Raw genomic sequence first — 12,437 nt, forward strand, 5'->3', positions numbered from 1 at the left:
CTGCTATAATCCTCTTTTATACAACAATGTGCACAAATAATGCATTCTTTTTTTATGATGGCTAGGATTGAAGAGTTGTTTAGGGTCAGCCAGTAAGATTCTGAACTTGCCCTAACTTTCTGTTTTTTATGTATTGGAAGGACAGTTAGTACTTTCATTAATGAAAGGCCTATTTCTGTTTCTTTTGTGAAGGATAGTGATTTTGTTAGTTTTGCTTACAAAAGGTCAGTAAATGAAAATATTGACTGAGCCTAGGTCCCTCCTGTTCCCTGAAATTTAAACTTGAATGTGTTTGAATTTCACATGTATCATTTATGACAGGCAATAAAGACTGTTTGAACTAAGCTTACCCGCCTTTATCCAGAGAATAATTAGAGTTGACAATAGAAATGTAATCAATCCCTAGCCAGGCATGGACTTGAAAGCTGGTGGACAGCATATGGACCAGAGAACGCAAGTGATTTAAGGAGTGGATTTTTAACTTTGCAGCATCCATTAATTCTCTTCCTCTCTGTTGTTGACTGTACCAAATTCTCCACTCCACCCCCAACTGCTGTGCCAGGTTCTCTCTACCTCGAACACTCATTCCACATGAAGATAATCATTGACTGTTTTGACAAAAAGCAGCAAACCTAAGAGCACATGTACTTGTTTGAGCCATGACCTGTCTTCAAAGGGAACTCAAAAGCAAAGAAGCTCTTTTGATGGCTGGTTTGGGGTGTCATTCCCAGGGTCACTGTTTTGAGGGATGCTTTTCATCACCCTTTGCTCCTGTCCCTGTGCCTTAGATTGTATTGGGAATATTTTCCCCTGAGACTCTACATATTCAAATTCTTTTCATTCCTTAGGGCACATATCACACCAGGACATCCACTTTGGCACTTCAAACTCATCACATGGAAGTGTGAACACCTGCTGACTGTCTCGTTTAGTATGCTTATTCCAACCTGCTCCTATCCTGATTATTCTCAGAAAAAATACCATGCTGTTATACTGAACTTCTCTTTAGAGTTCTCGATAGGGAATATATATCCTCATATATATATACACACTCATATAAACTAATGACTTTAGCTTTTGAGCCCCTTCTGATTTGATTCCACTTACACACAAACCAGTAACATAAAATAATGATATTTTTAAATTTTAAACATAACCAAAAAATAAGAGCATAAGTATTTACATTAAAGCAAATGCATGAATAATCACAATCCATCTATAAATCTGAGTCATATTTTCTTACCAATGTATTCAGTATCTATCTAGCTAAGGAACAAATAACTATGTTTTCAGTGTAACTCACAACTTTGGACTTTTAAGTTTTTTGGGGTTTTTTTTTTTTTAGGTTTTTGCAAGGCAATGGGGTTAAGTGGCTTGCCCAAGGCCACACAGCTAGGTAATTAATTAAGTGTCTGAGGCCAGATTTGTACTCAGTTACTCCTGACTCCAGGGCTGGTGCTTTATCCACTATGCCACCTAGCTGCCCCCTGGACTTTAAGTTTTGATGCCATAGTGTAGAAGTGTAGATGTGCAAAATTGTTTCCTCTGCTTGTCTTCCAGACCTCACTGTTCTCCAGCTAGGTAAATTTTTCTTCCCTCCCCTCCCCTCCCTAAGGATTTTACAAGCTCTCTTTAATTTCTTTCTTAAAAGGGGTTTTAAGAAAGTGTTAGCTCTTATTTTGGATAACGGTTCTCCTGAAGCCAGAAAACTGCAAAGCTCATCTGGTAGGCCAGCTGTCTTTGGCCAATATAACTCAACTGTCACCAACTATTCACTTACCAGGATGTGGTCTTGTCTAATCAAATTGTAGCAAAGTAGTTCAAATTGGCCGGAGCAAGGCAAACAAGCTTAGCCTTCTCTTTACTTATCAGGTTTGTGTATAGATCTCAGAAATTCTTCCCATGCAATTACAAAAACTTTCCCCCTTTTCCTGTCTGATATGTGTCTGTCTGTCTGTAAACATGTGTGTGTGTGTGTGTGTGTGTGTGTGTGTGTACACACATACATACATTATGTGGAAGGAACATAAAACAGGCAACAGATACATCTTAGAGACTCCTATGGATGCTAAAAACAGTACTTGGAACTGGAGCTTTTGTCCGGTGGGGTGGAATCTTTCCAACCAATCAGTAATCACAATTTTAGCTAACTTCAGAGAGTAGCTTTTCACCACCTGTTTCTCTAGCCATGTTTTTCAATCTCTAAACTCTTACTTCTCAACCTATTTTTTTATATTTTACATTGGCATAAATCAATCTTCTGGCAAATAGTGACTTATCTTTCATTTAAATGATAACTGAACTACTCTAAATTTTCCCAGAAAAACAACAACTTTCAAAAACTATCAACCATCAAATATCTCATTTTCAAATGTTATACCCTCTCAAATTGTAAAACAATTTTTTGCAAATGAGATAAATGACCCATAGTTCTGTGAAACTCTTAGGTCCTCCACATGGTCCAACATTTTATCTTGCAGCATTGAAACTGTTTCTTCATACTTTTTTTTTCCAATTTTCAAGGAATAAAAGGTTCTATTCCTTTAAACCATCAAACTGTTTATATAGAAATGAGACATTTTCCTATATCCTTAACAAGGTGATTTAAGTCTGTGTGTTCATGCACACATGTATATGTACTAGTTGATGAAGTTTTCTTTTCACAAAAATACTTTTTCTGCCTCTTTTAGCACTTAAAGAGAATTAAAGAGAATAATGCCTTACACCATCAATTTTTGCTCATTCTTGATGATGCTTTCCATGAACATGCCATCCTAAGCTAACTGATGTTTCTTCCTCTCTATTCTAACATTGAAATTCATCACAGAAACAATGATTTTACTGTCTTATCTATTTTTTGTTTATTTTAACCAATTAGAGTAAAAAAAACTTTGCCTTGTCTTATATTCGTGCCCCATAAAAGATTTGACTAAATTATATTTATTAGTGAATTCATGTTATGTTTAAAGAGCTATGCATTGAGTGTGCAGGAAGGAAAGAAGAGAATTTGCTTAAACTTCCTAGGTCATTTTTTAGGGTGATGACACATTTATAGTTTAATATACTTATTTTAACAATATTCTTTTCCAGTTTAGTGTTAAAGTTATACTTCAGTGCATACTATCAGATATACTGTATTGTGGAATTGATTCTCCCATGTCTCCTGGAGAACAGGAACAAAGTCTTTATTTAAGCTTCTGCCCTCTTCAAAGGCTGCCCACTGTTAACTTACCTGGATTGTCATGACTAATGAGAAAGGACATCAGATCTTTTGGAAGGGCCATTAAATGACCCTTCACTTTTCCCTAGGACTTGTATAGAATGATAAATAGCTCTCTTCAATTGTCAGAATCAAGGAATGCCTCTGTTAGTTAATAATATGCCCAAGTTCCGAACCCATTTTGGGAAAGTGAATTTTACTTTCTCAGTTTAATTCAATTCAAAAAAGCATTTTTATGGAGGACTTAGGCAAAGCACTGGCAACAGTTAAACAATTCCTGCCCTCAGGGAGTTTCCATTCTAATGGGAGGGCCCCTTCACTATAATGCAAAGGAGAGAGAGAGAGAGAAACTTTGCCTTAAGTTGTGTCAAAAAGTCAGATTGGGAAGGGTAGCTCCTTTTTAGAGAATAACCACCATGAAGTTGGTGTCATCCATTAGTAAGTAAACAAAAAATTCTTTTAATTTGGATGTCTAATGCTTTCGTTTTTCTAATGAGCAACCTGAGACCCAGAGAGGGAACATGATAATAAAAGCCTTAGGTAGACTAGACTTCACTTGTCCCTTGGAAAATAGAATGTGACCCTTCCATTGCCAGATATATACCTGAAGACAAGGACTAGTGTCCATGTCAGCAGCAGTATCAGGACCATCTCTTGTGGTCTAGATGATCCTTAGTACTTTTAATATCAGGTCTTCAGAACAATCACAGAGACCGAAAAGAAACTTCTAAAGCTATATTGGAACATTTGTCCTTGTAAACAAGAATCAATTCTTACCAGCCTAGTACGCATGTATTTAGATGAACAGTGAAGCAGATGTTGTCGTATATTTCCTGGTATCCCTGGTAGTTTGTGTTTAGGTGGTGGGGAGACCTTATAATGTAGACACACACACACACACACACACACACACACACACACACACACACACACAGACTTGCTGGGTTGATTTCTCTCTAAATATTCCCATTTTATGAATGACTTTATCTCTTCATTTATTTATTGTTTATTAGTATATTTATTTATTGATTGATTGATTTTTATGCTCACAGATGCCAGCATGTCTCCTGACACCATGAAGCAGAGCCATTGGTGTAATGTTGCTTACTGGGAGCATCGAACTCGAGTGGGCCGCCTCTATACGGTGTATGAACAGTCCGTCAGCATTTTCTATGACCTACCTCAAGGAAATGGCTTCTGCCTTGGACAGCTCAACTTGGAACATAGGAGCGAGACAGTCAGGAGGACCCGGAATAAGATTGGCTATGGAATCTTCCTCAGCAAGGAGCCTGATGGTGTGTGGGCTTATAATCGGGGCGAGCACCCCATCTTTGTCAACTCCCCAACACTGGACATTCCCAGGTGTCGGACTCTGATCGTGCGTAAGGTGATGCCAGGCTACTCCATCAAAATTTTTGATTTTGAGAAATCTTGCCTCCTCCAGCAGCACGCCACAGAACTGGATTATACTGACGGTCCCTATGATCCCAATAGTGTGCGGATCAGTTTTGCCAAGGGCTGGGGTCCTTGCTATTCCAGACAGTTCATCACCTCTTGTCCTTGTTGGCTTGAGATTTTACTCAGCCACAACAGATAACAATTGGCCTCCAGCAGGAAAAGCTAAGACAAGGAAGAGCCCTGGGAGGGAGACAGAAAAAAAAGACAAAAATCCCACAGACTACCCCAAATATCATCTACCTAGATTTAATATAAAGTTTTATATATTATATGGAAATATATATTATACTTGTAATGATGGAGTCATTTTACAATGTAATTATTTATGTATGGTGCAATGTGTATATGGACAAAGAAATGAAAACGCACTTTGGCTTATATATAATTCTTTCAATACAGATTTTTTTTAAAAAAAATGATACAGCAGAACTAGGTAAAAAAACAACCTGGGTTTGATGTATGGTTTTTGAAATATTATTAATACCCAGACAAAAAGCTAATACCAGTCACTCATTGATAATAAAGTATTCGCATTATAAATTTTCTCCACAGACTTTTTTTTCTTAAGAAGAGGTAACAGGATGTTATGGAAAGAGCAAAGCATTTAAGAGAGAAGAACCTATGGATATATATCCCAGTTCTAATATTTATTAGCTGAATAAGTCACAGAATCTCTTTGAATCTCTGTTTTCCTCTACTATAAAATGAAGTAGCACTAGATAATTTCTTAGGTTCCCCATCAACCCTAAATCTTACGATAAAATATTTTATGATATCTGTAGGGTTCTGATCAGTTAAATGAAACCTTAACACTAAATGTGTTAATTTTTAATTGCAAAGCAATTAAAAAATTTGTCATCTGATTCTTGAAACAACCCTGGAAGACATTATTATCCCCATTTTACAATTGAGAAAACAGACAGTTCAACGACTTACCTGCGGTTACCCAAATAGTTTCTGAAGCCAAATTTGAACTCAGCTCTTACTGAGTTTAGATCTAGCACTCTATCCACTAGTCTACCTGGTACATTCACTTCTCTGAGGAGAGGAAAACTTAAATTCCAGCCCAAGGTGGAGGAAAAAAAACATGGTTTCTGTCCTCAGATTGCACATCCATTGAATCCATAAATATTCATAAAGTTTACATAAAACATGGAATTCAAGATACATAAACTAATCATAGTTAAATGGTCCCCTTTTTAAAACTTTTTATACAAACTTTTCCATTCATCTCTAAAAAAGGCTCTTGAGAGTAATGAATAAGCTGATAGGTTACATTGATTTAATATGTAGACAGAAGTTGGGGCACCTGATTTCCCTGCAAGTATTTTTGACATCTATAGCAAAAAGCCTGAAGGCCAACTCTTAAAATCAGATTGCAGCTCCTTTTCATCCATTGTAATTTCTTAGAAACCAGATTACATCAGCTCCTCTCTATATCACCCTTGGTTCCTTTAGAAGGGAATATCACAGGGATGGTTTGAGGAGGAATATCCTAATTCCCCCCCCCCCCAAAATAAAAGAAAGTAAACCTCTCTGGATCAGGTCCAAGAATAGTTGTTAGTTAGAGGTGCTGGTTGCCTGTTGTTTCCTATGTTAAGTAATATTGTCATCAGCAGGATAGTTCAAGGGTCTAATCTGGGATCCAAGGTAGTCTGTGCCTGAGTTTCCTTGGCTATGAAATGAATGAATACTGAATCACACTTTCTTCCTTGCCCCATTATCTCTCAGGACTTCTGGGATTCAAAGCAAGGTCAGAATGTGTAATGATGTAAGTTGGTCTTGGGTCCTGGAGGTGTATTGAGGCTGCTGGTTCCAGCACTCTTACTCTGTTCTCTACATCTAATTTCTTTTATATTCTCAACTAGGAGAAAACATAGACCCCAAGGAATAACAGGCAAGTGATAAACCCTAGATCACCCAGCTCACTTAAAATGATAAGACATATATAAATTTGGTGACCCACACTGGTACTAAGACTGTAGTTATCACGCTCAAGTAAGAAGCTTTAAAACTTGGATGTGACACTAGAAGAGATTTCAGCAATGATCTTGTCTGATCTGCCAGTCATTCTGATTATTGCTTTCCATTTCTTATAAATGTAGTTTAAAGGGGTAGCATCTGGTTATGTCTTGGAGTATTTTTTACCATCTTAAAGTCTATTCATGTGGATTTTGGGGTTTCTCAAAATGCCTTCAAAAAAGCAAATTGAGATCAGTATGAATGTCATCATCACGTCTGGTTCATGTTTAGTCAACCAGAACTTTGGCCAAATGAAGGGAGACCTTAGGCAATAGCCACAACAACCATACCTAACTCGCTTTCTGAGGACACCACAACTTCCTCTGAGTAGCTTATTGGAATTGGAATCAAGCCCACATGACTGGCACCCAGTCTTGTCTTTGCTTCCAAGGAAGAGGCTGCTGTAAAGATGAGGGTAAGAGCGGGAAGTACTTGGTTTGGAATTTGCAGCTTGAATTGGAAGACAGCTGCATTTTGTTTTGGGACAGCTAGGTGGCACAGTGGATGAGAATGGATAGAAGCAATTGGTTGGAAGTTGGAGAGAAGTAGAACTTATCTTCCTAAGTTCATATCTGGCCTGAGGCACTTACTAGCTGTGTGACCCTGAGTAAGTCACTTAACCCTTTTTGCCTCAGTTTCTTCATCTGTCAAATGAGATGAAGGAGACCAGTATCTTTGCCAAGAAAACCTCAAACAGGGTCACAAAGGGTTGGGTACGACTGTAAAACAACTAAATAATAATCTTGTTTGGAATGAAAAAAAGGCGAGATCAAAGCTCAAAGAAGGGAAAGTTTTTTTGTGAATATTGAAAATTAATCAGTGACTCCACAGTCTGTGTAATAAAGTAGCATGTCATTTTTTGTTCAGTCATTTTGTAATCATGTCTGATTCCATTTGGGGTTTTCTTGGAACAGATAGTGAGTGGTTTACCTTTCCCTCTCTAGCTCATCATCATTACTGGAAGTATTAAAGCAAAGAATCAAAACTTAAATTGTGTGGAAAGTGCTGACCTGCATTGCCCTGTACCAGATAAAATCACTGCTCCAAACCCTGTTGTAGTAAACTAGAGATCAGTTGACCATTCCCCAGTGATGGTGTCAAGAGAATTCCTGCGGCAGTTGGAAAGTTGATTCAAATGACCATAAAGCATTTTGAAAGTTTGAAGAGTGAATCTAGATCTGGAGATAATGGAGATACTGATATCAAGAGCTTGTGAATCTTAACAATTGCTCTCTGGTCCAGTTTCCTCATTTGTAAAATGAATGAATTGCAATGATTGTTGCCTGCAGACTTCCTGCTCCAAAAATTGAGCCGTACTTTTTTTGATTAGAGGAAGTCACATTAGGAGGGAAATCAGAGGTCCTTCAACCCCAACCAGGAATTCTCCATAATTGACAAGTCAGCATTTAGATTTTGACTGAAGACCTCTACTGGGTTTGGTAATGAATTAACTTTCTTTCCAAGACAATCCATTCCACTTAAGGACAGTGCTGATTATTAGGAAGATTTCTCTTTATATCAGCCCAAAATCTACTTCTCTCCAACTTCCAACCAATGGCTTCTAACTGCCCTTTGTGGTCAAAGAGAATATGACTAATCCCTCTTTCACATGACAGCTATCATTTTTTCATAAAAGTCTTTTCACTCTAAATACTTTCAGCTGAGCTTTTGGTAGTCCATCATCCGGGCTACTGTCTTCTGGATACTCCTGTTTGTCAGTGCTCTTCCTAAAATGAGATGACCACAAACTAACACTCTTGTGTGCTTATATTTTAGATGTAACCAGTCTGACTAGGGAAGAAGACAATCATACCCTTGTTCCAGTTAGTATTTTCCTTAAATAACCCAAGATGGTATTATCTTTTTTTGGTCACCATGTCACACAGTTTAATTCATACTGAACTTGTAATCTATTAAAATTTTCAATTATTTTTCATTATGCCCTCTTAGCCATATGGCCCCTAACCCATACACTTGATATTTTTAACCCAACTGGGGCACTTTACAGTTATCAATATTAAATTACATTTAAAATAATACTGTGGCTATTGTTCTAGGATGAGGCATGATCAAATTGGCCTGTAGACTAAGAATGATTTTTGTATTCTAAAATAAAAATTTTATTGTTCTTCTCTTAGCTCTCTCAAAAATAGGTAGCAGGCTGAATTTGGCTTATAATATCTAAGTCAGCAGGATCTTTTTGAATCCTTATTTAATTGATTAATGAGTTTGCTATTCCTCTTAACTTTTTAATATTTATAGTTTATACATTTATCCACTTCATTGATAAAAATATTTAATTTAATAAATAGATGCCTGGGGCACTCCATTAAAGATAGCCTTCAGAGTTAATCTTTACCCCTTAATGACTAACTACTCTTGGCAAGAAGGTGGCAGAGTAGATAAGAGGACCAGACCAGGTCTAGCTAGAATCTGGAAGACCTGAGTTCAAATGCGGTCTCAGATACTAGTCACTTAACCCTTAATTCTTCATCTGTGAAATGAACTGGAGAATGAAATGCAAACCCCTCCAGTGCCCTTGCTAAGTGGTCATGAAGAGTCAGACATGACTGAAAAGGTCTGAACAACAGATACTCTGAGCCTAGTCTTTCAATCTGTTCCAAACTTTATGTACTATCACCCATCAATCAACTCAGGATTTGTTAAGCACTTAGTCTATATTAGACACTGCTGGGTGTTGATGCTTTACTGAAATTCAGGTATTTGGTGGCTATAAATTACCATGATTTGCAAGTCTAGTACCTTATCAAAAAAAGGAAGCAAAAAAAATTTTGTTGTATAAAATCTACTTCTGTGTCTACCTTTTTTCATTTTAATAAAAAAAAAAACTGCCAGAAATCATCAACAAATATGATCAATTCCATACATGTAGGGTCAGAAAGAGGTAATTATATAAGAAATTTTCCTGGTGTTTCGTACAACTTGTTCATAAATCCATTCAATTAAATATGGTGATACCTATATTGCCCTGCCTGTTCCCTCCTGTGAAACTCTGATCTCCTTAGGATAGATTTTAAAGGTTTCATTGATGTTCATTGCTTTTCTCTCTTTTCTTTTTTTCCCTCATCACAATCACTAACTTCTACTCCCCCAAACAGATTTGTATTATATTCTTATGTTGCGTTCTTGACAAAGTCATGTTAGCTGGTTCTTTGTGCTGGTTGTTTTTCTTTCTAGATGGACAAATCATCTCTTTTGGGGGGAGGGAGTGGGGAATAGGCAAGGTTAAGTTACTTGCCCAGGGACTCACAATTAATAATCTGTGAGTCAGAATTTAAACTCAGATCCTCCTAACTCTAGGGACTGGTGCTCTATCCATTCTACCACCTAGCTGCCTCGACAAATCAGTTTTAAAAGCTCATTGAGTTCATGCACCAAAGTTTTTGGGTCCCCTAAAACTATATTTCCTATGAGGTTTTTGACATCATGTTGTGTTATCAGAAGATTCAGTAGGAAAATTTACAACTGAGTCAGCTGTTATTGTAGTCTAACGATAGAAAAAGTTCATACATTTAATGTTGGAAGGGAACTTAGAAGTTATCAATTTTGCAATTGAGAAAGCCAAGGTCCATGGGACTAAGTGACTTACCTAACATCATTTGATTAGTAAGGAAATTAGAATTTGAACTTGGGTCTTGTGATACCAAGTTCAACAGTCTTTCTACTATATACCTCTTACTTAGATCATACTCGAGATGAATTGTCTTTATATGGAGTCAATAATTTGAACTTTTAATTTGCTCACTCAGGGGTGGCTAGGTGGCATAGTGGATAAAGCACCGGCCTTGGAGTCAGGAGTACCTGGGTTCAAATCTGGCCTCAGACACTTAATAATTACCTAGATGTGTGGCCTTGGGCAAGCCACTTAACCCCATTTGCTTTGCAAAAAAAAAAAATTGCTCACTCAGCCTAGGAGCATATCTGCTTAGAAACAGGTTCCATTTTCCATCCTTGGGAAAACCAGTCCCATTTGTTTTTTGTTTCATTTGTCTGATTTTAGTAGTATTTTATTTTTGTCCAGTAGTAAAGACTGTATTTTACATTTAGTTTATATAGAATTTTGTGTTCCCAATTTTCTCCCTCCTCCCTGAGATAATAAGCAATTTAATATATTTATGCAATATTCTAAAACCTATTTCCATATTATTCAAGTTGTGAAAGAAGAAACAATTTTCAAAAAAAACCTAGCTCTAAGGAAAAAGATCCACAAAAAAATAGAAAGTGAAAATTGTATGCTTTGATCTGCATTCAGATTCCATCAGTTCTTTCTCTGGAGATGGACAGCATTTCCCATCAGAATTTTGGAATTGTCTTGGATCATGGTGTTGCTGAGAAGAGCTAAGCCAATCATAGTTGTTCATTGCATAATACTGAAAAGCATAGATTCTTAGAAGTTTGGAACATAAGAGGCCGTCCCCCATGTCTTCTTGGTCCAAACCTCTCATGTTGTTGACGAAGTACCGGAGGTGAGCATGGAAATGACTTGATTGCAAGTTGTCAGTGGGAACGTCAGAACTCATCTTCATTTTTCCTGGCTCCCCCCACATTCTTCTCTCCTTGCCCTCTCCCCATTTCACCCCCCCCTTAATGGTGCCCTAGTTGTAAAACTACCCTCGTGGTTTCCCTCAGACCACCCAGAGCTCCCTATGACTCAGACACAGGAAGCTGGAGAAACAATGTAAATAAGTTAGAGTGATTTCCAGAAGTGGGACCTGGAGAGAAGTTACTGAGAGAGAAAGAGCTCTGATTCCCTCTTGGCCCTTGAGGAAAAGGGGAAAGAGGAGTGGGGAGAAGGGACAGTTGTGGGTGGTACAGGGAGGCTGGTCTCCTTGGCTGCCCAGTCTGATGATGGGATGTTGTTCAAACTCCTGAGGAAGCCTCTTTAGTATTGACTAAAACCTAGCCTCTGCATGACTAGCTCTAGCAACCAACAAGCATTTATTAAGCACTTACTATATACAAGATGATACAAGACAGTGTTTGCTCTTCCACAAAGCTCACAGACTCACCTTCCTAACTCAGAGAGAAAAGGCATACCAAAGGCACTGAAAAAAAAAAGGATCCATTATAAAGGGATATAAGAGTGGGGGAGAGAGTTCCCCTGCTCATTCCAGCTGAGTTGTAGATGGTCTAGTTTGGTAATAATCATTATAACAACAACAACAATAATGGCAGTATTTTCACATCTCTATATATAGATTATATATATATGTGTATGTGTATATATGGATGATATGTATGTATTAGTGTACAAATGTGTATATTATGTCATTCATAATGATATACATAGAATATGCAATACATTGTAATGGATAATATATTGTATATATTATATATGTAAATCTGTGAGTATTATATTTGTATATATATACATATAGATATCTATAAGTATATAGATATCTATATCTTATCCATATCATCTATATCTATATATAACTTTAAGGTTTGGGAAATGATTTTTGCAGATGTCATTTTTTAAAGGTGCCCTGTACCTGTAAGGTACCCAGATGCCAAAAATTGATAGTGTCTAAGAAATCAGGACCTGAGACTGTCTATGATGCATAGAACATGGGTGAAGACTCAAACTTTCAGAAATAACTTCTATAAAGTTCTTTGCAAATCTTAAAATGCTGTAGAAATGGTAACTAATTTATTATTATTCTCAGTCCCACCTCTAAGAGCATGATCCTGACCATGGTATTTCTTGTGCCTCAGT

General features: G+C 37.2%; 1 protein-coding gene across 1 annotated transcript in view; it reads left to right on the forward strand.

Annotated features, from left to right (window-relative positions):
• Nucleotides 1-12,023, forward strand: part of SMAD6 (SMAD family member 6) — a 119,876-nt gene extending 107,853 nt beyond the window's left edge. The window contains exon 5 of the mRNA XM_074234452.1: nt 4,273-12,023. Coding sequence (XP_074090553.1) covers nt 4,273-4,817 — 545 coding nt within the window. The 3' untranslated portion in view covers nt 4,818-12,023. The remainder of the gene's footprint in view (nt 1-4,272) is intronic.
• Nucleotides 12,024-12,437: the final 414 nt, after the last annotated feature.

This window comes from Macrotis lagotis, chromosome 4 (genome assembly GCF_037893015.1).
Source record: "Macrotis lagotis isolate mMagLag1 chromosome 4, bilby.v1.9.chrom.fasta, whole genome shotgun sequence".
In the NCBI taxonomy this organism is placed as follows: domain Eukaryota; kingdom Metazoa; phylum Chordata; class Mammalia; order Peramelemorphia; family Peramelidae; genus Macrotis; species Macrotis lagotis.